The sequence below is a fragment of the Geotrypetes seraphini genome, chromosome 6 (assembly GCF_902459505.1).
Source record: "Geotrypetes seraphini chromosome 6, aGeoSer1.1, whole genome shotgun sequence".
In the NCBI taxonomy this organism is placed as follows: domain Eukaryota; kingdom Metazoa; phylum Chordata; class Amphibia; order Gymnophiona; family Dermophiidae; genus Geotrypetes; species Geotrypetes seraphini.
In genome coordinates, this window is record NC_047089.1 from 31,966,086 (window position 1) to 31,992,339 (window position 26,254).

Below are 26,254 nucleotides of genomic sequence, written 5' to 3' on the forward strand. Positions count from 1 at the left end.
AGGGCCGCCACAAGCAACCCCATGTAAACTACTGCCACTGCCGGCAACCTCAGAGACAAGTTTGAAGGTAGAACCAGTGGGGTTTGAGAATGAGCGAGAGATGCCAGACCTCGGTTTCAGTAGGAGCGTGGAGGGAAAGATATTGAACTGTGGGAGGGGTGGAGGCATGCTGACTGGGGAGAGTGCAACTTGGTCTCTTTTGACTGATTCTTGAAAAGAGGCTGGTAATCTGTGATATTTTTCACTGTGCACGGTGCGAATCAGTGCTTGGAAAAACGCAGCAAAATTTTTCTCTGCAACCATGGATGACCTAATTCAGGTGGGAGGAGCCAGAAGGCAAAAAACTGTGAATAATCAAAACTGCGATTGTGGAAAGCGCAAATACGGAGGAAGAAGTGTATTTACCAAATAGATCTCTGCGTTCTGAAAACTAAGGCCCTCTTTTACTAAGGTGCGCTAACCGATTAGCGCGCGCTAAATACTAATGCGTGCATGTTAGTCTACAGACAATTAGCGTTTAGCAAGCGCTAATCGGTTAGCGCACCTTAGTAAAAGAGGTTGGCCTTATTAAAAACAAACGCTAATCCAAAATATGTTGAGACCAGTAAAATGGCCTTCTGCTGTGCGGGCGTTAAACTGTGTCAGTCAATTACGAAAATGCTGTGAAAAGGGCAGTTTAAGAAAATTACTCAAAACACATTATTTGTAAATGCATTTTTCTAGATACTGATCCTTCATGATTGTTTTTTGCTGAACAATTTTTATACGATTCCTTGTATAAGCCTGTTATGGCTTTCATTCTTTTATAGTCGATCTTCTCAGGATTATTTGTTTATGTTTCTTTGATCTTATTTGTTTTACTGCATTATGTATGTAAAGATATATAAACCGCTTAGGTTTAAACGGTATAGAAAATTTTAAATAAAATAATGTGAAAAATTAAGGAAAAACTGTTCAGCAAGATTGAGCAGGAGGGGAAAAGGAGAGTCTGTGCCTTTAACTTGAGCTGCACAGAGACAGGAGCTGACGTCCCCTCCCCCCTCTTCTCAGGGAACAACTCTTGTTACTCACACACTTTGCCTAATTACAGGAAATAGTCTTCAGGGGTTGGTGTTTCAGCTAGACACAATACAGAAACATGGACTGGGTAATGCTAGCCTGAAAGCTCAATTACAGGTTCCTGGCTCCTTTGCTCTCAGAACTCCTCAAAATTTAGTTTCCAGGTTTTACAGGGAACCAGAGACACCTGGGAGACTGAGTGATCATGAAGAAATGGGTTCAGAAGAGAGATGGAACGGAAGGCAAAACCTTAAGTGAAAACGGAGTCATAAGGGGAGAACCGAAGTCCCTCCCACACCAACCAACTATTCCTAACGTGACCATTTATTTTTTTTTCCTCAAAACAGGACATGACCCCCCCCCCCCCGCCCCGGATCTAACCTAAAGTATAGTCGTGGGTCAGGTAGACTTCAGAAATAAAATAGAGTAAAACTGAGCCCCAATTCGGTGACTGAGTTCTGAGCAAGGGAAACCAAACTCATCTGACTGTGAATAAGCAAACTGAGCTTCAAGCCTTCTAATTATGTTTGAATAAAAGATATTGCTGATTCCATGGATTGTTTTTGTTTGTTCTGAGAACTCCAGCTTGCTGAGGTGCTACAATATCTATCTATCTATCTGTCTATACCAGATAGTAGAGCAACAACCTGAGAGCAGCATGCCCAATACTCTGACAATATGGTACAAAATAACATTATGGAGTGATTTTCTTTTACAGAGCTATGCACTAACAATTAGCCTGCAAATCATATGCTTGATATTTTTGTGGAATAGTCCCATAAAAAGAAGGAAGGAACTGTGCCTGGTGCCTGCTCAGAAGAGCAATCGCTAGGCACAGCTCCTCCTCCTGCCTGCAGCCGCTGTTCTCCTCCTCTGCCCAGCTGATGGTGGCTCTGGAGCTGCAATCAGCTGAGAGCCTGCAGAGGGGCGATCAGTAGCTGCCGGCTTAGCTGATTCAGGGCTTTCCTGCCCGCTCTGGAACCCACAACTGATTGGGGGTTCCCCTACCAGCTAGCTGCGATCAGTTGATCAGGGCTTCCCCTGCCAGCTCTGGAGTCGCAATCAGCTGATTGGCGAGTAAAGCCGTTTTGTTGGGGGGAAGAGGTTTGGGGGGAGGAGCACACACAGCAGCTACCAGCAACTCTATAGCTGCCTTTAGTGCAGGGGTGCCAAATGTCGGTCCTTAGGGGCCGCAATCCAGTCGAGTTTTCAGCATTTCCCCAATGAATATGCATGAGATCTATTTGCATGCACTGCTTTCATTGTATGCTAATAGATCTCATGTATATTCATTGGGGAAGTCCTGAAAACCCGACTGGATTGCGACCCTCGAGGGCCGACATTTGACACCCTTGCATCACAAGGAGAGCTCATTAGAATACTGATGAGCTCCTTGTAATGCATTTGCATAGGATTCTCAGTGGCTGATACAACGATTGGTAACAGCCACGGAGAACCTTTTTTTTACATCAGGAGGAGAGCTTCTGTACCAGTAAGACTGCTTTAACTGGTTTTATTGGCACGGAAAGCTTGTAGTAGGTCTCCCACATCTTCCCTCTGCACTGACAAGCATCTATCAGGTGTTACACTTAAATACCCCTTGGAATTCAGCAAGAAGAGTCAAGAAAAGTGAGCATGCTCAGTTTAGCATGACCATACCATTTCCCATCCCCTAGGTGAATAATAGACTCATGTTGTCAAACCAGCCCAAGATATATATTAAGCAGTGACTATTTATCAAACATTCAGACAATGGCTTGAAGGATAAGCTAGTTAGTATCGACTCATTAATATCTCATTGTCACATGCTTTTCTTCATTTAAATACTCGGACATGGAATTGTTACTTGCTTATATTGGTGCTTTGGGGGAGTTTTTTTAACATCTTTAAAGTTTCCTATCTTTTTTTTTTTTTTAGCATGCACACAATAGCCTTAACATATGCACAAAGGTTTATTACATAAGGCCCTATACATGTAATATTAAAAAAGTTTTGCATTTGCCATACAGCAAGGTAAGACTGTGGCTTAGAAGGAAAGAACGACTCAGACATGTAGCCAGTATATATTATCCAAAGTTACATTTCTCAGTAGGTCAACTATATTTAAAGCTCAAGGCACCAGGGACTGAAATAGCAAAAGCTATTTGTTTTAAGTGAATAAAGTCATATACTGATTGCTTGGGTAGGCATTGTACTGTTTCAATATGTCTGTAGTTCCTCTGAGAACTAGAAACTGATAGCAGAAGAATGAGAAAGACGGCCTATTCAGGGAAGACTAAAGATTTCAAAAACATTTCTGTATGGTATTTGTGGAATTTTTCTGTATTGTGCACTACCGATGACGGGGTCTCCATAGCCAAATTAGGGACTAACCGGTATTAAAAAATGACAAATTTCCCCACTGAGGAAAAAAAAATCTTTATCGAAATGGGCATACAAGTTGAAATCGCAAATTGGTGTCATATGAAATGCACTGAGCAGATGTCTTGGTATGATTCAACCCTGTGCCTCTCTTCAATCTGTAACCAAACAAATATTATTTCTTGTTCCTATTTAAAAACAAAAAAAGGGGATCCAAAAAAGATCTGCAGAAACAATCAGCCAGGAACAACCAAAACAAAACTGCAGACTGTGTACAAGATGCAGGCAAATTTTAATATGACAAGAACACAATATATAAAACCCTTTTACCAATAAAGGGACCCGACACGGTCCGTGTTTCGGACAAACCTTCATCAGGGGTCCATGGTAAAATAGGGGGGCTAAAAAATGCCACAAAAAAATGAAGAATCTCGACGGGATGCCTGTGTGTATCAAGTTCGCCAAAAAAGCCAACAACAGTAAACTGAACTTGATACACACAGGCATCCCGTCGAGATTCTTCATTTTTTTGTGGCATTTTTTAGCCCCCCTATTTTACCATGGACCCCTGACGAAGGTTTGTCCGAAACACGGACCGTGTCGGGTCCCTTTATTGGTAAAAGGGTTTTATATATTGTGTTCTTGTCATATTAAAATTTGCCTGCATCTTGTACACAGTCTGCAGTTTTGTTTTGGTTGTTCCTATTTAAAACTTAATTGTGAACAGTGACAGAAAGAAAAACACAGGGAGGCCATTTTCTAAAGTTCCAGATTCTACCTAGCTAGGGAACCATTCTAGAACACACTCACCCCAAGGGCCAGAAGTCATCTGTTAAATGGGTAATTGGGCAGTTTCTCTGGAATGGAGGAGGGAGGATGATGTACTGAAATCTATTTCAGAAAATGCTAATTCTATATTGTAACACCTTTACAGAAGCTCACGTAAACCGCTCTGAATTAACTCTCCAGTCAAATTGAGAAAGTCTCGTTAATGCTGGATTGGCGGCTGCTTATCCTCTGCACCTTGTTTGTATTTGTTGAGTAACCGTTCAATGAAAATGATTGAAACATAAAAATTTAGCGGCCAATATTTTAAAGGGCCAGTCCTGGATATTCAGTAGCTCTTAATCAGGTAGTGAAGCTGCATATTGCCTCTGACCACCAAAGCGCTAACCAGCAACTCCGGTCCTCGAGGGCTGGAATCCAATCGGGTTTTCAGGATTGCCACAATGAATATGCACAGAAAGGGTGGTAGATGCGTGGAACAGTCTCCTGGAAGAGATGGTGGAGACAGAGACTGTGTCTGAATTCAAGAAAGCCTGGGGATAGGCACGTGGGATCTCTCAGAGAGAGGAAGAGATAATGGTTACTGTGGATGGGCCTTTATCTGCCATCATGTTTCTATGTACTTTCACAGCCTAGGTGTCCTGTTATAAAGTACCCTATTTGTGAACTAAAAATTGTTGTCCTACATGCCCATTTGGAAAATGAATTAGCATTTCATCTGAGGTATCTGTATCTCAAAAAGCCACGGGACAAAAATGTTCCATATCAAGCGAATGGTTGTGCTTAAATCAAATAGAATTTCTTTCCAATAAGAGGGTTGTACAACTATTCAGGCATCTAAATGTATTTTCTTGACATGGTTTTATTTCTCATGTATAACCCAACCACTTTTTTTTTTTTTTCTTTCAGGATAAATATCCTTCCAGATGGGAGTTTGAGAATCTTGAATGCTTCTAAATCAGATGAGGGGAAATACACATGTCAAGGAGTGAATGCATTTGGTTCAGCAGAAATTGTAACTTCAGTATTTGTCAAAGGTACTGTACAGAAAAAAAAAAAATCCATACTCCGCTAGAATATTATTAACTGTACAAAAATGTAAACGTTGATGTAACTATAGTAGAAATGTAGCGGTGCGCAGCATTTTTGCTGAATGCCACAGACATTATGCTCAGAAATTTAATGCCAGGCCATGTCTGGGGGTTGGCATTGAATTTCTGTTTTTGTAGAGTTGGCTAAAATGGAGCCCCCCCCTCTCCCTCCCCTTTTTACAAAGCCCAAATACTGAGCCTTCCATTCTATTCCTATTGGTGGCTAATCGTTTAGCTAGTGCTGCTCGGCAGCCAGTGGTATAACGAAGGTGAAAGGCACCCAGGGTGGTGGTGCCTCCTCCCCGCCTTCCTCTCTGCTCCCCCCATCCACTCCTTTCCCACCCCCTTCTGCCGCGTCCTCACCCCTTCCTTTCCTCGTACCTCTATAACATTCCTGGCACGAGCGGCAATTCCAACCTCGCACCATTTTCAAACTCACAAGACGTCTATGTTTTTTAAAAAATGGCCCATCTAGACGTTTTTTCCAGCTAGACATCTAATTTTTTTTTTTTGCTATTATCACAATAGGTCTAAATTTTATAAACATCTGAAATAAGCCATTTGCATGTAGAACGGGCCGTCATTTCAAATGGACTGATCACACAGACGTGCCAGCAGAGCAGCAGTGCACCCTGGGAGGGGGGGGGGTTTACTGCTGTGAACTTCACATTAAGGGTGCCAGGTACATATCCCACCATAACCCCTGTACATTATATGGTGAGCCCTCCAAAATGTACTGCACCCACCTATCTCCCACCCCAATAGCCCTTATGCCTGCAGGTGTCACCTATATAGCAGTACAGTGGGCTTTTGGGGAGCTCATACTTTCCACCACAAGTATACTAGTTAGTGTGGCATATGGGCCCGGGGCCCCTTCTCTGCAGTCCAGTGCACTGCCCGCCAAGCTACTCCAGAGACCTGCTTGCAGCTCTACTAGGACTGGCCATAATATCTGCAGCTGTCATAGAGGCAAATATGTACTGTTTTATGCAGATGTTTGAGGGGTGGGAGAGGGTCAGTAACCTAAGGGGCAGCGAAAGGAAGGCGGGCTGTTCTGAGCACATATAGAAAGAGGAAACGTAACCATAGTAACGAAAATGCATTTGCGTGACTTACATTCAAAACGCAAAGAGGCAAGGGAACCATACTGATGGTGACGTGATGACGTGTTAACGTGCGCGTGCCCTTCGTTCGCCAGGCGCCATGTTGAAGCACGCTGAATTGTCATTGCGCTGAGTTATCGTTGCGCTCAATTGTCTTGCGCTGAGTTATACTTGCGCTCAATTGTCTCTCGCGCTAATGTCTTTGCGTGCTATTGTCTTTGCGCTGAGTTGTCTTTGCGTTTTTGTCTGCGCGCTATTGTCTTGCGCGCATTTGACCTGTCACCGTGGAGGCCATATTTTCATCCCTCCAGTGGTCATCTGGTCAGTTTGGGTATCCTTTTGGACCTTATTCATTTTAAAAACAGATCTAGCCCAAAACTTCCAAATTGTGCCCAGGATGTTTTATAAAATGTTTGATTATCACTGTAAAGTGTCCAAATGCTAAGCCCCGCCCTAATCCTACCCAAAACATGCCTCTAAAATGCCCCTATAAGATTTAGCGCACTGGAGACAAAATGACCAGAAAAACATCTAAAAAAGTCAGTTTTGAAAATGTCCAGTTGGACATTTTGACTAGTAAGATGTCAAAAGTGCCAGTTTATGCTGTCTTTTGGACATCTATCGCTTTTGAAGAGCTCCAAAGTGTGGTCGCACCATGGAACAACATTAGGACTTTATGATAGTATTTGTTTTGTTCTCCATCTCTTTCCTAATCATTTCTAATGTTCTGTTTACTACATACTGAGCAGAGGCTTACAACGTTTCATCAACAATAGCATCTTGTCCAACGTCGGTCCTCAAGGGCTACAGTCCAGTCAGGTTTTCAGGATTTCCCCATGAATTTGCATGAGATGTATTTGCATGCAAATAGATCTCTTGCTTATTCATTTGGGAAATCCTGAAAACCTGATCTGGCAAAGGCCAAGGTGGGACACTCCTGATCTAGATCCTTTTTCTGGATGGTGAACCTTAACATGGAATCTAACATCACGTGGCTATAGTTTGGGTTATTCCTCTCTATGTGCATCATTTTGTGCACAGGATGTTTACGTACACAGGCTAAAAGCAACTAGTACAGTAATAATCGAGGCGGTGCGAAAGAGACATGTTGAAAGGGAAACATCATGGACAGTTACTGCCAGGAACAGGCAGGGGCAGAGATTCAGTGCCCACCGCTGGGGCCCGGCCAGCTCACACTGCAGGGAAAAGCGGCAGAGAGCAGGAGAGTTGGGGCAGGAGAGTCGGCAGGGACATGAGTCCTCAGCAGTCGCTTCTTTTTTGATCGGCCAGCCCAGTCGGTGTTCCTGAAATTGTTAAGTGAATCGTTGTCTTCCTACATTTGCATACCATTTCCCTCATTTGCATGCATGGATTGGATCGGGTGCGGATCGGATCGGGAGGAACGTTCGTGAATCGGATCGGGGTCGCAAACTGGTTGGGACATGATCAGTGGGCTTAGTGAATCTAGCCCTTAATCTCTTGGGTTCCTTCGTAAATGAGGATGCAACTAGTAGTGAAGAAATATGCTGTAGAATGGCACTTGGTCACAATATAATGAAAGCTTTGGACAAACAAGGAAATAACACTCAAAACGAAGTCTTGTCTACATCCTTATTTTCTTGATAGTTAATTATGGCTGTGAAAGTTGGACATTACAGAAGCAAGACGGAAAGAAGATTGATTCATTTGAACTTTGGTACTGGAGAAGGATTTTGTGTACTGTGGACTGCCAGAACTAACAAATCGATATTGGGAGAGATAGAACTAGCTATGTCACTTGATGCCCACATAATGAAGTTACGACTGTCTTATTTTGGTCACACTATTAGAAGGGAGAGATCATTGGAGAAAGAGATCATTGGAGAAAGACATCATGTTGGGGAAGATTGAAGGAAACAGGCGAAGAGGGCGTCCTGCAACTAGATAGCTGGATACGTTAAAGATCAACTATGGGAATGATGCTGGAGGACCTTATTGGACTAGCCCAAAACCAACTTCTTTTTGGATCTGTAATTCATCAAGTTGCTAGGACTCAAACCTGAGTCAATGGCATCTAACATACACATGCACTCACATACTCTTATAATAATGGCCTATGTCAACTGGCTCACCCATGTTCATCCATACCTTCAAAATTGTGTCCGATTAATAAGGCAAAACTTTCCTTGATTAAATCTATATTGGCTTTGTCCTACTAAACCATTATTATAAGAACATAAGAATAGCCTTACTGGGTCATACCAATGGTCCATCAAGTCCAGTAGCCCGTTCTCACAGTGGCCAATCCAGGTCACTAGTACCTGGCCAAACCCAAGGTGTAGCAATATTACATGCTACTGATACAGGGCAAGTAGTGGCTTCCCCCGTGTCTTTCTCAATAACATAGACTTTTCCTCCAGGAATTTGTCCAAACCTTTCTTAAAACCAGCTACACTATCCGCTCTTACCACATCCTCTGGCATCGCGTTCCATAGCTTAACTATTCTCTGAGTGAAAAAAAATTTTCCTCCAATTGGTTTTAAAAGTATTTCCCTGTAACTTCATCGAGTGTCCCCTAGTCTTTGTCATTTTTGACGGAGTGAAAAATCGATCCACTTGTACCCGTTCTACTCAGGATTTTGTAGACTTCAATCCTATCTCCCCTCAGCTGTCTCTTTTCCAAGCTGAAGAGCCCTAACCGTTTTAGTCTTTCCCCTTTATCATCTTGGTCGCTCTTCTTTGAACTGTTTCTAGCGCCACTATATCTTTCTTGAGATAAGACCAGAATTGAATGCAATACTCCAGATGAGGTCGCACCTTGGAGCGATACAGGGGCATTATAACATTCTTAGTTTTGCTAACCATCCCTTTTTTAATAATTCCCAGCATCTTTATCATAGTTTCTACTATTTTGCCCAGTTCTGACATCTGGTTCACCAGTCTATAATTTTCAAGATCACCCTGGAGGCCTCTTTAGAATTTAGCTTTTGAAAGCTACTTTGAATTTTCAGGAGCCATAGATGATTTTAACAATAGATGATTTAAACAGATTACTAATAGTAGATCTTCAATATAATTTTTATGTTCCTTCAGTACTCTTGGATGTATTCCATCCAGTTCAGGTGATTTATTGTTCTTTAGTTTGTTGAATTTTTACAAATCATATCTTTACGATTCACTGAAATTTTGTTTACATTATTAAATTTTAGGTGTGCAGGCCCCTCCCCCCAATTGATTTGTTTAGTTTCCTATGCCTTTTACATGAATTTTTGTTTCATTTAATTTAATTTTTGTTGTTTTGGGAACAATATTATGATTAGTGTGCACTCTTCTGAAATACTGCTCCTCTTCTAAAAGTACGCACTATTTCCCAAGAATATGCAGTCTACAGGGGGACGTTATTAACCTGGGCCGCCATTAAGACAGGTTATTTTACCGCTAACCAGGTCTCGTTGCATAAAATGGGATCTGGGCTAAAATAGCACAAGTTAGTGGTAAAATAAAATGTCTTAATGGTAGCATCTGTTCCCTCTAAGCTGAACGGGCATCCTCCTCCAACTGTATTGCTGCCAGTGGGGTGGGGGTGGGGGGGCTGCTTTGATATTATGTTTTTTCACTTGCTAGGGACAGGCAGGTACCCTGGAATCCTGAATGGCTTGCCTGTCCCTCACTAAAGAAAATGTGATAGTGAACAGCACCCCCACCTGGCAGGATTGAAGGTAGAGGACTCCCACTCAGCTTAGAGTAGTGGTCTCAAACTTAAACCCTTTGCAGGGCCGCATTTTGGATTTGTCAGTACTTGGAGGGCCTCAGAAAAAAATAGTTAATTTTTTATTAAAGAAATGACAATTTTGCATGAGGTAAAACTCTTTATAATTTATAAATCTTTCCTTTTGGCTAAGTCTTAATAATAATATTGTAATTTATAGCTAAAGAGACATAGGATCAAGAAACTGTTTTATTTTACTTTTGTTATTATGATAAACATACCAAGGGCCTCAAAATTGTACCTGGCAGGCCGCAAGTGGTCCCTGGGCCATGAGTTTGAGACCACTGGCTTAGAGGAAACAGTGATAGTAGCCCACATTGATAACTTCCCTTCTAAACTAAACTAAACTAAACCTTAAGTTTATATACCGCATCCTCTCCATGAATATAGAGCTCGGCACGGTATACAAAAGTTTAATAAAGAAAGAGAATAGCACATTGAGTTTGGTGGATTGAGAATAGGGGGGCAGGAGAGCGTTATGTTTTTGTGAAAAGACTGGTTTTCAGATGCTTCCGGAATAGTTGGAAGGAGACCTACATAAATTGTGTGCACTGTTTATGATGCAGGAAAATAATATTTCAGGGGGGGGGGAGAGGTTTCATTGTCATTTCAGGCAAAAAGACACAAAATAACATGGAAAACCTTTCAAATAAATGCACATTTCTGCATTAAATATTGTTTCTGGCTTACCTTATATATTGCTCAGCAGAGACCATAACAAAGAATTAATTTAATCTCTCTACTATGGACTTGTCCTCCTGAACTGTCTTTCTTATTCCATTAATCATCTAATGGATTTCTTCACAGGTTCTTACTTTAAATGCACCTGAAAACAAAAGTGTCTCTGTGGAAACAACATGGGGAGTGTCAATGACTTTTCCCATAGAAACCAATACAAAAGAAAGCAGAAAATACTGCTTGTCATCAGAAACAACACACCCAAACAGGAGATACTACCACCTTAAGGTAGAGCAAAGAAAAACAAAGGGGGAGACCGGTGGTGCTCAATCTTTTTATTCACTCAAGACCCGACACGTACAAGTTTCAGCCGTGAGGCCTGCCTCAGGGGTCTTTTCCTTAATGTAAAATGCTGTTTGTAGTTGCCCTCTTAAATATACAAACAATATCTGATTTAGCGATGAGTGATTCAATAAGGTGACTTTAAAAACCAAGACACTTTCACTTTTGATCGAGTGGCGAGAAATAGCTGTTCCTGCACACAGTGGGTCATGGACATTGACCTGTGACCCATATGAGCCATCCAACATTATTAACCCATGACCTGTTGACCCATTATCAGCTCTGAACAACACAGGAAGCTATATGAGTCGAAACGTTTGGGGCTGCATGCAAGTTTCCTTTCAAATCCTCTTTTTACTTGCCTTTTCAATGTTTTGGATCCGTTTTCTACTTTTGTTTTTTTAATGAAACATATTCTTTCTGCTATAATATCCTCTTTTTTTTTTTACTTCACCTTGCAACCATGCCACCTGTTTTGATGCTTGGAATACATCTGTTCTGTGCTTACAAGATTGCATTTAAAAACACTCATACTTGATATAAATTCTTAAACTTTGCAGCTACTCCTTTTAGTTTATTTTTAGCCATTTTCCTCAATTTATCATAGCTTTCCTTTTGCAGAAGATTCTTCCGTATCCTCTCTTCAGTAACACTTCTCCCTCGGTATTCGCGAATTGAGAAAAAACGCAAATATCTTCTCGTCTGGCTCTGACCCATCCCCGCATCCCTCCCGCTTTCCCCCTGGCATCCTGGCCTTACCTGGTGGTCTAGCAGGCTTTCGGGGCAGGAGCGATCTTCCTGCACTCCTGCCCCATGCAGATCACCAATAGGAAATGACTTCCATGAGTTCCCGTAGTCTCTCGAGACTATGACGGGAGCTCACGGCAGCCATTTCTTATTGGCTATCTACAAGGGGCAGGAGCGTAGGAAGATCGCTCCTGCCCCGAAAGCCCGCGAGACCACCAGGTAAGGCCGGGATGCCAGGAGGAAGGCTGGAGAGAGGTGGGAACGTGCTAAACTATGGGGGGGGGGGGGGTTTCCCTCTCCCCCCAAAAAATTGCGAATATGTGAAATCATGAGTGTCGAAACCGCGAATGGGGAGGGGGAAGTGTATGGTCATGCTATGATCACTAGTGTCAAGTGACTCTAGCCAGAGGCAGTCTCCCCCTCCTCTCCCCCCACCTAACTATGGAAATTTCTCCAAGTACTTGGCCTCCCATATTTGGCAGCAGATAATAACTTAGGGGCCCTTAGGGCTAAAAAAAAAAAAAAAAAGTGGCCTGCACTATCCCTGACATGGATATTTTGTGCATGCTATCATCACTTTTAGAGCTGCCAGGAAATGTTGGATTTTTCTACTTCACACATAGGGTTGCCAGATTTTAATTATGTAAAATCTGTACCCCCTAGATCCCCCCAAGCCCGCCCAGTTCTACCCATTATGCCCTAGTCCTGCCCTCAATCATGCCCTAGCTTCCCCAGGCCCCCCCCCCTCCCTCCCTGCTCTCATCGGGCAGGAGGAAATCAATTTAGAAGAGGCTTTTCAAAACCCAAAGAACCAGGTTTTGAAAAGCCATATGGACCCCCGGACATCTCCTCAAATCTCCGGACATTTGGTAACCCTAGCCACACACCAATTTTCCCATTAATGTGTGGCCGTTAGCATTTGAGCACTTAACAACACCTGTTTTGTCAGCGGTACGCTATTCAGCACATGGCAAAGTAGCTGCACTAACTGATTAGCGTAGAACATGCCTGCTGTACACCCACAGGCTCGCCCCACTACTAAAAACTATTTTTAGCATCTGGGTAGCGCGCAGGTGCAAAAGCTACCATTGGATGCCTGAATGTACCCCGCGTTAGTGCATTTTTAATCCGCTGAGCATCCTCATCGGCTCACGTATTTAAATGAAATAAGTGATTTTAAAGTGCTTTATTTTTTATGCTTAGCTCATATCTTTATATATTTTCCACTTATTTGAACAGCACGACATAATGGAAAACTGTAACAGCCGTCTGCAGTATTCAAATTGCACTGCCACCCACATGCATGTTTCGTAATGCAAATCACTGCTTCAGGGCACGGTTATCTAAAAAAAAAAAATTATAAAAATAACGCATTGCCTCGCCTAAACACACGAAACTACTTCTTAATCTAAGAAAAAGTGCTCACTTTTATCTACTTAGCTAGAAACTTGTTGATCATGGCAGGCACAAACCCTCGCTTCCATGAGGAACTTTCTGAATGCAGCCACTGCCATGTCGTAAAAGACTTGGACAAACTTGATGGGCTCCCCAGAAGGGTTCATAGACAGTGGAGCACAAGACATCAGCGCACTGACAATCCAGCGCCGACAATTCAGCGCAAGACAGAAGCGCGCGGGGGAAAAAGTAATTTTTAAAAAGCTCCGACAGGGGGGTTTGGGGTGGCAACCCCCCACTTTATTGGTTAGTGTTCGCGCTGCTGTTGGAGAGGGGTTTGAAGGGTTGGAAACCTCCATTATAGCGAAAACGGAACTTTTTCTGATTTTTTTCGGGAAAAGTTCCGTTTTTTCTATAATGTGGGGGTATCACCCCCTCCCCGCAACGGCAGCGCGAACACTAACCAATAAAGTGTGGGGGGGTTGCCACCCCAAACCCCCCAGTCGGAGCTCTTTAAAAATTATTTTTTTCCCCGCGCGCTTCTGTCTTCCGCCGAATTGTCAGCGCTGGATTGTCGGCACGCTGGCGTCTGGCGCGCGATTATCCCTTCACCCCCCAGAAGACACACTGCAGAGTAGAGGAGCTAGGTGAGGCAATGCGTTCTTTTCTTGTTTTAGATAACCATGCCCTGAAGAAGTGATTTGCATTATGAAACATACATGTCGGCAGTGGTGCAATTTGAATACTGCAGATGGCTGTTAAAGTCTTCCATTACGCCGTGTTGATCAGATAAGTGGAAAATATATAAAGATATAAGCCAAACATATAAATAAAGCACTTTAAAATCACTTATTTCACTTAAATACATGATACGATGAGGAAGCCCAGCGGCAAAGAAACTCTTTAAATTGTTCATTTAGAGTGCTGCTTCTGATGGCTCTAGAAATATGTGAGTCAGAATAATGGACAAGTAATTATGAGAAGATAAGAAAAGAACTACGTTATTTCTTATATTAGGAATATCAGAATGATTTTTGGGTCTTTAGCGTTTGGCTGTTATTTTAGGCTTCAAGAGCAGTGGTCCCCAACCCTGTCCTGGAGGACCACCAGCAAATTGGGTTTTTGATATAGCCCTAATGAATATGCATGGAGTAGATTTGCATGCCTGTCACCGCCACTATATGCGAATCTGTCTCATGCATATTCTAAACTAAACTAAACTAAAACTTAACCTTATATACCGAGTCTTCAACCAAAGGAAGCTCGACGCGACGGATGAGGGCTGCAGTCCGGCCATCGGACCAACGGTCGGCTCGGGGGCCCATTTAAGCTGGACTTCAGTTTTGACTGTTTTGATTTTATTTTCACTTCTTTTTAGTTTATGATATATTTTTTTAATCTCACTCATTGTTTTGCTACTTGTTTTGTTTTATTTTATCATTCAAATTTCATTTAAATTTCCCCAGAATTCTATTGCTTCAACGGTTCTCCCTCTGCATCTATTCCTATCTCCCCTCTTTTTAACCTTTCAAATTCCTTTAGGTCATTGTAATCTTATTAGAATGTTTATTTTCTTATTTTTCTCCTCTATCTCTATTTTCTTTCTTTATTACTCTTCTAATTGTCATTTTTCCTGGTACTTTAGTTAGATTGTGAGCCTTCGGGACAGTAAGGGAATTTCTAAGTACCTATCTTACTTATAATTTTAATGCACCAATATATTCATTGTAACCCGTTCTGGGCTCTTTTGGGAGGACGGGCTAAAAAAAATCGAATAAATAAATAAATAAATAAACTGAAATAGAAGAGTTAGTTTTCAAAATGTTTGGCGAATAAAAATGTTTTTAGAAGTTTACGGAAGAGCTGGAAGGAACTGGGACACCTCAAAATTAGGGGAAGTTTATTCCATAGTTGGGAAAATTTAAATGCCAGAGAGCTGTTAAAATCCATTAGGGTTGAGGACCACTGTTCTAGAGAATGAGGTGCACCAATACAGAGTTTTGCTGAAGAAGGAGCATAACTAGCAAGCTAGTCTCTCTTATTCAGTTTTGCTTTCATTAGGATAGTAAGCAGAAGACAGCAAGGGCTTAAAGAAAAGGCTGCCAAAGGTGGCTGGCCACATCAGAAGAAGAAAGACTCGAAGGCACCTAATACAATCATCTAAAAAATGTACGCTACTGCTAAGAATGCAGCCACATCAAAGAACCCTGCAAGACACGCAAAACGGAGACATTGCTTCTAACAAGAATTTTTTGAAGGACACACAAAGACATTGGAGGACATTTTTTTTATTTTTTTATTAGTCCACAAATACATAAAAGAACAAAAATTGCTTATCTGAAGGTTATTATTATCCAAAGTGATTTCAGAAAAAGGGGAGATAGAAAGATTTTGACACAAAGGATTCTAATCCTTCAACCAAAATTATTGTTTGAGATTATTTTCTATAGAAAGAGGATGCTTATCTGATAAGTCAATAACAAGATAGACTTGAGAAATTCTAGTTGTTTTGAAGGATCCTGAAAAATGAAAGAAAAGAAGTTACTTTGCTGGAAAAATTTCATCAGATTTCTATACAGAAGTTAATTTGAAATTTATAATGGCAAACAGTCACACAGCTATTGTATAATGATTAAATAACACACACTGGAAAAGCCATGACAGATTAAATTATACATTTGGTGGGCAAATGTATGTAATACATATAGATATGAGAGAGTGAACGCAGAATGTTTAGGGTTTAGTGTTTTATTTAACAAAATATGGAGTCCATTGGCTTTATTTGCTGATTCACATTAAAAGATAATGTATTGCCTTCTGAGTTTTTTCACTACACATCTGGGATGGGATGGGGGTAAGGTAGGGAATGGTACTGGAAAAATGGATATTAAATCTTCATATTAAAGTAATAAAGATGTTTAATATTATTAATATTAATAATTGATGGAAGGGGGTTGGGTATAGTTTTGATACTATTTATTATTTGTTTGAAATAGTGTATTCTCTGTAATATTTTGCTATTTTCAATTAAATGTATTACATTTCCCCCTCCCCATTCGCGGTTTCGGCAATCGCGATTTCACATATTCGCGATTTTTTGGAGAGGGAGAAAAAAAGAAAAACCTCCCACAGTTTAGCCTTCCCCCCGGCGTCCCGGCCTTACCTGGTGGTCTAGCGGGCTTTTGGGGTAGGAGCAATCTTCCTACACTCCTGCCCCGTGTAGGTCGCCAATAGGAAATGGCTGTGGGGAGTTCCCGTCGTAGTCAGGAAAATACATAACAGTAAAATGAACTGTGAAAGTTACTGTTGTTAAAGATTTCCTCGCTCACAAATGCTGTATATGGTGCCTTAAATTATGCGCAAAAATCAATACACACAGCTGATTTGCATGTATAACTTAATTATTGAACAAGCCTATTTAACATCAATAATTGGCAATGAACACGTCACAATTGCCACAAATTGACATGAATTGGAAATTATACGTGCAACTTGGGGCTCCTTTTACTAAGCTGCGCTAGCGGTTTTAGCGCGTGCTAGATTCTAACGCCTCCGTTGAGTTGGTATTAGTTTTTGGCGCATAACGTGGGGTTAGTGCACGCGGCAATGTAGTGCGTTCTAAAAACGCTAGCGCACCTTAGTAAAAAGAGCCCCTGGTATGCGCACTGCCCAAAATGTGAAGTGTCGATTCACGTGTGCAAAGCTGAAAAAGGAGGGGGCATTATTGGGGCAGATCATGGGCATTTTTAATAAGTAATACGCCAGTTTATGGATTATGTGCTGATGTGCACACAGCGTAGGCACAGGCATTTAGTCCAGGTTTTCCTTGGCCTAAATGGGTGCGCCTAAAAGTTATGACCATGCCGGCGCTAAGCGTGATTTTATAAAGTATGAATAAATTTTATTGACCCAGGGTTATCGCTGCACTAGTCATGCCAATGTTTTACATACTTTTATTTAGAATCAGGCCCTCATTGTATAACTTTAAAAAAAAAAAAACTTATATTCTGCTTATACCTAAGTGGATTACAGAAAAAAACTCAGTATGGCAATTCTTATGTGCTTATGAGAGCCAAGTATAGGACAATCAAGGCATTGTGACATCGCTGATAAGTTTTACTCTAAGACATTGGTGGAATGAGGTTTTATGACATCACAATCTCGGCTCTGGAATGTTGCGACTATTTGGGTTTCTGCCAGGTATTTGGGCCCTGAGTTGGCCACTGTTGGAAACAGGATACATGGCAATTCTTTTTAAAAAAAAATTCTTTATTTAATAATTTTTATACAATAATCTCAGTGAAATACACGATTAACATTAAATATAATTCATAAACTTAGTAAACTAACAAGAGTACTACATCTTATTAATATTACAGTTAAAATAATCCCATCCCCTACCCCCTATCTGACCCCCCCCCCCCCCCCCCAGGAGACCTGGTTCTAAAATCCTAGGGATACGAGAATTCTTCATAGGGCTTCTTTTTTCCAGCTCAATATAAGTCTCCCATATGTCATTAAATTTTGCCCATTGATTAGTTAAAAGGGCTGAAAGTCTATATTTTTCACAAACTATTCCTAAATGTTCCCTCACATCCCTCAGAGTGGGTACATATAACATACGCCATTGCTGAGCTAATGTCAATCTAGCATCTATAAATGTCAGGTCCAAAAGTTTAGATCGAGAAAGTGTTAAACCTATTCTTTCTCCCAACAATGCCCTTTCAGCATTCAGCTTAAGTGGTATCTGAATTAATCTACTTACATAACCAAAAACTTGCTCCCAAAACTTTTGGACCCTTTGACATTCCCACCACATATGATAGAATGTACCTCTTTTCACCACATCCTTTCCAGCAGGTAGCATCACTCTGCTTGTACATTTACTAATTAGGACGGAGGTGGTGTACCAACGAACTAGAAGTTTAATAGCATTTTCTACCAAAGTGGTGGCCCTAGTTATCTGAAAAATATATGTTACTATTACCCCCCACTCGTCTATGGACCATTCTTTCCCCAAGTCTTTTTCCCATGCTTTCATATATGATGTTTTGGTTATTTTATCTTCATTTATAATCTTATATAACCAAGAAATACACCCTTTTGCTTCTGGTTCTCCTAGCTTTTTTTCATCTTATTAATCATCTTATTAATACATCTTATTAATATTACAGTTAAAATAATCCCATCCCCTACCCCCTATCTGACCCTCCCCCCCCCCCAGGAGACCTGGTTCTAAAATCCTAGGGATACGAGAATTCTTCATAGGGCTTCTTTTTTCCAGCTCAATATAAGTCTCCCATATGTCATTAAATTTTGCCCATTGATTAGTTAAAAGGGCTGAAAGTCTATATTTTTCACAAACTATTCCTAAATGTTCCCTCACATCCCTCAGAGTGGGTACATATAACATACGCCATTGCTGAGCTAATGTCAATCTAGCATCTATAAATGTCAGGTCCAAAAGTTTAGATCGAGAAAGTGTTAAACCTATTCTTTCTCCCAACAATGCCCTTTCAGCATTCAGCTTAAGTGGTATCTGAATTAATCTACTTACATAACCAAAAACTTGCTCCCAAAACTTTTGGACCCTTTGACATTCCCACCACATATGATAGAATGTACCTCTTTTCACCACATCCTTTCCAGCAGGTAGCATCACTCTGCTTGTACATTTACTAATTAGGACGGAGGTGGTGTACCAAAGAACTAGAAGTTTAATAGCATTTTCTACCAAAGTGGTGGCCCTAGTTATCTGAAAAATATATGTTACTATTACCCCCCACTCGTCTATGGACCATTCTTTCCCCAAGTCTTTTTCCCATGCTTTCATATATGATGTTTTGGTTATTTTATCTTCATTTATAATCTTATATAACCAAGAAATACACCCTTTTGCTTCTGGTTCTCCTAGCTTTTTTTCATCTTATTAATCATCTTATTAATACATCTTATTAATATTACAGTTAAAATAATCCCATCCCCTACCCCCTATCTGACCCTCCCCCCCCCCCAGGAGACCTGGTTCTAAAATCCTAGGGATACGAGAATTCTTCATAGGGCTTCTTTTTTCCAGCTCAATATAAGTCTCCCATATGTCATTAAATTTTGCCCATTGATTAGTTAAAAGGGCTGAAAGTCTATATTTTTCACAAACTATTCCTAAATGTTCCCTCACATCCCTCAGAGTGGGTACATATAACATACGCCATTGCTGAGCTAATGTCAATCTAGCATCTATAAATGTCAGGTCCAAAAGTTTAGATCGAGAAAGTGTTAAACCTATTCTTTCTCCCAACAATGCCCTTTCAGCATTCAGCTTAAGTGGTATCTGAATTAATCTACTTACATAACCAAAAACTTGCTCCCAAAACTTTTGGACCCTTTGACATTCCCACCACATATGATAGAATGTACCTCTTTTCACCACATCCTTTCCAGCAGGTAGCATCACTCTGCTTGTACATTTACTAATTAGGACGGAGGTGGTGTACCAAAGAACTAGAAGTTTAATAGCATTTTCTACCAAAGTGGTGGCCCTAGTTATCTGAAAAATATATGTTACTATTACCCCCCACTCGTCTATGGACCATTCTTTCCCCAAGTCTTTTTCCCATGCTTTCATATATGATGTTTTGGTTATTTTATCTTCATTTATAATCTTATATAACCAAGAAATACACCCTTTTGCTTCTGGTTCTCCTAGCTTTTTTTCAAATTCAGATTTCTTTTAAGATTCCATCACTCTTCATCTTATGTGTTAATATATAATTTTTTATTTGTAAGTAAGGGAAAAGATCTCTTGTTTCTAGTTGAAATTGCTCCTGAATATCTGTAAAGGCTTTAACCTCCCCATCTTCAATTAGTTGGCCAAAACATACTAACCCTTTTGCCTCCCCCTTCTTAAAAACTCCCCCCTCCCTACTTGGTGTAAAGTCTTGTTCAAATAATATAGAGGAGAAAAAAAATACCTTTTTCTCTACCTAAAAGTTTTTTACTAACCCTTTTCCAGATTTTCAGGGAACATTTACTAAAAGGATTATTTATATTTGTTAAATCTTTTTCTCCCAGCCATGGTAAGTATTTAAATTTTCTTATACCTTCTTTCATATCTAGCATTGCTTGTTCTATTTTTACCCAGAGCTTAGGAGGAGATGAATGCCATTCAACTATTGCTCTCAACTGAGCTGCTTTATAATAATTCTCCAGAGAAGGTAAACCTAGTCCTCCTTCCACCTTAGACTTAAACATTGCCTGCCTTCCGACCCTTGGTCGTTTTTCTCCCCATATAAATCTCAATATCATATTTTTCCATTTTTGAAAAAACTGTTTTGGGATTTCTATCGTAATACTTGGAATAAGTAAAGAAACCTAGGGAGTATCATCATCTTTTCCACTTCCATGTGGCCTAACCAAGAAATGAACAACTTATTCCACCTATCTAGATCTTTCTGTACATCCTTTACCAATGGTATATAATTTTGGTGGAACAAGAGTGTTCAATCTGTTCCCAAACTTATTCCCAGATAACGAATAGGGCCCTGTACCCATCTCAGGGGCATTGATCTTTGTAATTCCATAATCCTTTCTGTTGATGCTGAAATATTCATCACTTCTGTCTTATTTACATTAGCTTTAAACCCTGATAGTTGGTCATATTCACTCATAATATTTTTAAGGGTAATTAGGGTCTTCTCAGATGCCTCAACAATAGCTAATATATCACCAACATGGCAATTCTTATGTTCTTATGTAACACGCTTAGGACCAGATTCTATATATTGGGGCTGAAAATGTGGTGCCATTAAAATTCAGCAAAACAAAAAACAATATCCAAACAAACTGCAGCTCAAAGTCGGAAGACCAAAACAAAGGAAAAAAACTGCAAGTATGATGTACAAAGTGTTAAAAACTGATCTTTATTAGTAATGGTAAAATGTAGCATTCAAAAATGAGTAAAAATAAATAAAAATATAAAAATTATGGTTCTCAGGTGTGAATCTGTGAGACCCGATACGGTCCATGTTTCGGAAAACACTCCTTCCTCAGGGGTCCAAATGTTTATACAAAGAACCAAAGAAACTGATAAAACAAATGAAGCCTGAAAAGGCGCGTGAAACCTCTAATCCAGGAGCATCTGAAAATGCTAAGCCCCCTTCAACTTCATTTTATGATTCCTTACAGTTGAATCATAAAATGACCTACCTCCTGTGAATCATAAAATGACCTACCTCCTGTGCATTTATACATATCTCCTCTGGCTTATCTTTCTTCCAAAATTGCTCATGTAAAAACATGACGGCAGATAAAGGCCAAATGGCTCATCTAGTCTGCCCATCCACAGTAACCATATTCTCTTTCTCCCTCCGAGAGATCCCACGTGCCTATCCCAGGCCCTCTTGAATTCAGACACAGTCTCTGTTTCCACCACTTCTTCCGGGAGACTGTTCCACGCATCTACCACCCTTTCCGTAAAAAAAGTATTTCCTCAGATTACTCCAGAGCCCATCACCTCTTAATTTCATCCTATGCCCTTTCATTGCAGAGTTTCCTTTCAAATGAAAGAGACTCAACTCATGCACATTTATATTACGTAGATATTTAAATGTCTCTTATGTCTCCCTTCTCCCGCATTTCATCCAAAGTATATAGATTGAGATTTTTAAGTCTATCTGCATACACCTTATCACGAAGGCCACACACCATTTTAGTAGCCTTCTTCTGGACCGACTCCATCCTTTTTATATCTTTTTAAAGGTGCGGCCTCCAGAATTGTACACAATATTCTAAATGAGTTCTCACCAGAGTCTTATATAGGTCAACACCTCCTTTTTCCTACTGGCCATAGCTCTCCTTATGCAACTTAGCAGCCTTCTAGCTTTCGCCGTCACCTTTTCAACCTGTTTGTAGTAGGATGTACTTAACCTCCTTGAATTGAAATATGTCAATTTCCATCCTTTACCTTGACCTAGTGAGGGTGTAGCTTTCAGGCAGTGTCAGAATGGACCTTAGCCACCTGTCAAAGTAGGGATAGGCCTATGAGTGTCCAACTGAAGGATCACCAAAGAATAAACTCTGTCAAGAGACAGCAATGGTTTTACCACCTCTTGAGTTAGAGTTTATTCTTCAGTGGTTCCTCAGTTGGACACTCATATCCTTACTCTGTGATTGGTTACTTTACTCTTGGGAATTTAGTTCCTGCTTTTCTTTGTTGTGCTATTTCCTCAGAATTGATCTTGTTACACAGTTCTGAATTTCATGATTTCACGGATGGCCAAAACAGTATCTCTCTAACATGTTGATATATCTATTGATACCAACATGACTTGTATGAACACTTCTAAGCCCCAGATGAAATGTACTACTATTGTCCTTTGTAAATCAGGCCCCATTCAACAATTAATTCATCACAGAAGTCGTAAAAACATCTAAGCTCTGGCAGCAACATCTCATCATTAGTGATCCATCTGCTGTTTCATGACCTGATAATCACTTTCTCTAGCCTGCCAAATTGTATCTATCATTTCAGGTGCTACAACCAGTGCTAAGTGAGAAGTTTTGTCGATCAGTAAGGCCAGCTGTAACCAGTGTTCCCTCTAAGCGGGCGGGTGTTGTGAGCAAACTTTTTTCACCGTGAGCCAAAAATATCGGGCGCCAGCAAGTTATGAGCCAACTCGCCCGATTCTCCTCTCGCCGCCCTGCCATCTGCCGTACGCCTCTTCCGATCGTGCGCTGTGACGAGAAACGTGTGCGCTGCGATGTAATATTTTGTGCGCCAGCGCACGCCAGCGCAGCTTAGCGGGAACACTGGTTCAAATGGTTTTATTTATTTCCCCAAATTTATTTTTGTTATACGCATTGAAAATATTTGATATTGCGTTTAAATCAAAATCTCAATAAACTTGAAACGAGTGCCCGTGAGATTGTGGGAGGGTTAAATACTCAAAACTTAGAAGTTTTTGCTACGCCAGCTTTCTGGTATCTTTACATACAGTGGCGTACCTAGCATATGTAACATCCGGGGCCCATCATTTTTTGGCACCCCCCCCCATCTGTAAGAAAAACATGATTTTTAGTAACAAACCACACGTCACACATGAGTACCTAGGAAAAGGCAGCATCTTACATATTGCAGTGAGCAGTACATCAATACACCCATTGTAAAACTAAACAAGCCAGACCAGCACAGATCAATCCTACACCGTCAATCCTAACAGAAAACCATGTCTTTCGAACACACAGAACACAGAAAACACCTTCGCCTAGTAAGGAATATGTAATCACAAACTAACCCCTCCCTCTTTTACAAAACTGTAGTGTGGATTTTAGCTACGGAGGTAACAGCTCTGATGCTCATAAAATTCTGAGCATCAGAGCTGCTACCACCAAGGCTGGTGCTAAAAACGCTTCACAGTTTTGTAAAAGGGGGGATAAAATAAAAATACATAGACAAAGGTTAAATTGAACCAGCAAGAAGCTGGACTCTGCATACAATGCTTCACAGAAACAGTGACACATGTCTCCTAAAGCAATAAATAAATAGAAATTTTTTTCTACCTTTGTCTTCTGTGGTTTCTCCTTTCCTCATCTTCTTGTAACTCTCTTCCTTCCATTCACTGTCTGCCGTCTCTCTTCCCCTATATGGCATCTTCTCTCCTTCTATGCCCCTTCCAGAAACTGTATGCCTCCCCCTTCCATCTCTCCTTTCACCCCATTGGTCTGGCATCTCTCTCCTCGCCTTCCCTCTCCCACACCTCTCCTCATAGTCTGGTATCTCCCCTTCCCTGATTCTCTGGCATCTCTCTCCTTTCCTTTTCTTCCATCTTTCGCTCCCCCTCCATGCTCTCACATCTCCCCCTTCCTTTTCCCTTAGACTGGCATACCTTCCTCCTATGCTCCAAGCCCTGGCATCTCCTTTAATTCCCTCCCTCATCTTCCTTCTCCCTCCAGCTGGGTACCGCAACACTCTTCCCTGCAGCTCTGCACTTCCCCACAATTGCCATGCTTCGGTTCCTCTTCTTCCTTCCTTCCTCCCCCCCCCCCCCCGCGGGACCCTGCGGCACCATCAACTCTTACTCCCTCTAATGTCGGCCCTGCAGCTCCAGACTTCCTCGCACCTTCTCCCCTCCCCCTTTGGATCGCTATTATTTTAAATGTTATAGCCGCGGAGCTGTATCCATCAGTGGAGATGTCTAACCTCGGCCTGCCCCGGCACTCTTACTGCAGCAGCCGCCCGTCTAGGCAGGAACAGGAAGTCACTGTTGCAGTAAGAGTTCCGGGGCAGGCCGAGGTTAGACATCTCCACTGATGGATACAGCTCCGCGGCTATAACATTTAAAATAATAGCGATCCAAAGGGGGAGGGGAGAAGGTGCGAGGAAGTCTGGAGCTGCAGGGCCGACATTAGAGGGAGTAAGAGTTGATGGTGCCGCAGGGTCCCGCGGGGGGGGGGGGGGGAGGAAGGAAGGAAGAAGAGGAACCGAAGCATGGCAATTGTGGGGAAGTGCAATCCCCCCAATGCGTCCCCTTACCTTACCTCCCCTTACCTTTGCGACGCGTGTGTGCGCTGTGAAGAGAAACTTTGCGCTGCGATGTAATATTTTGTGCGCGCGCGCAGGCCAGCGCACCTTAGCGGGAACACTGGCTGTAACATAAAAATCTGTTTTCATCATCTACACTGGACTATCAGTAGAAAAGACTAGCTTAGTGAGTCAGCGATGACACTTCATTTCCCATTACATATTGTAATTCAACGGTATGTTTCTGAAGGTTACGTATCACTCTTTCTAGTCATTTAGGTGAAGTGGTCAGGGGTTTCTTGAAGAAGAAAACAAGTGGCTTGTGATCAGTTTGAACAGTCACTTATCCGGTGTAGACATAAGTATGAAAATGCTCCAATGTGAAGTCGCATATCTAGTACAGAAAAAGAAAAGTAAGTGGGGAGTGGGATTGTACACATCAATCTTGGAATCAACAAATTTATTAATATAAACTTAATTAAAAACTGAGCACATATATAAATACATAAATATAAAGTCCTTAAGCTTGACTGCTTACTTACTGATGTTTTTCCCTGAGCGTACAAGTTTAAAGTTTGAATTTTAAGCGCCATCTAGTGGACTGACTCCATCATCCCTGAGGCAAGCCTCCAACTGGAGGCCGAAACACGGACCGTGTCAGTTCACTAAAGACTTAGGACTTTTTATTTATGTATTTATATATGTGCTCAGTTTTTAATTAAGTTTATATTAATAAATTTGTGGATTCCAAGGTTGTAGTTTGTGCATATCTAGTACAGACATACGTATGAAAATGCTCCAATACATAAATTATGGCTGGAAGCACTTTCCCTATTTGGGCATTGTTTTGTTCTACTTTTGTCAATGCTCAGGATACACATGCATTCCTTTTCGTAAAAGGCAAGCCCCTAAGCCAGACTTTCAAACTAAATCTGGCCCATGGTGTGTTAAAAATTGATCTACCAGACACTTTAAATTTTATAGTACATCTGGCCTGCCGGCACGAACCGCTGCCGCTGCTGCTGCTCTTCACTCACGTCTGCCTTCACCTGGTCTCTTCTTCAAAGCAGCCTGCTGAGGATCGCCGGTCGGCTGTAGCGAACCTCGCAGGCCGCTGTCCACCTCAATAGCATGTTCCCTCTGATGCGATCCTGCCCCTCCTGTGACATATGAGATCGTGTCAGAGAGAACATGCTACCGAGGTGGTCAGCAGCCTATGAGGTTTGCTACAGCCGACCAGCGATCCTCAGCAGGCTGCTTTGAAGAGGAGACCAGGTGAAGGCAGATGCGAGTGAAGAGCAGCAGCAGTTCATGCCGGCAGGCCAGAGAAGACCAGGAAACCAGGATGGAGGGAGGGTAGGAATAGCGGGCCAAATCTGAAAGTAAGACCGGGAAAAAGATGAGGGGAAAACATACAGGCCTTCGG

General features: G+C 41.4%; 1 protein-coding gene across 1 annotated transcript in view; it reads left to right on the forward strand.

Moving 5' to 3' along the window:
- Nucleotides 1-26,254, forward strand: part of CNTN5 (contactin 5) — a 1,460,727-nt gene that overhangs the window by 1,260,184 nt on the left and 174,289 nt on the right. The window contains 1 exon segment of the mRNA XM_033947995.1: nt 5,116-5,243. Coding sequence (XP_033803886.1) covers nt 5,116-5,243 — 128 coding nt within the window.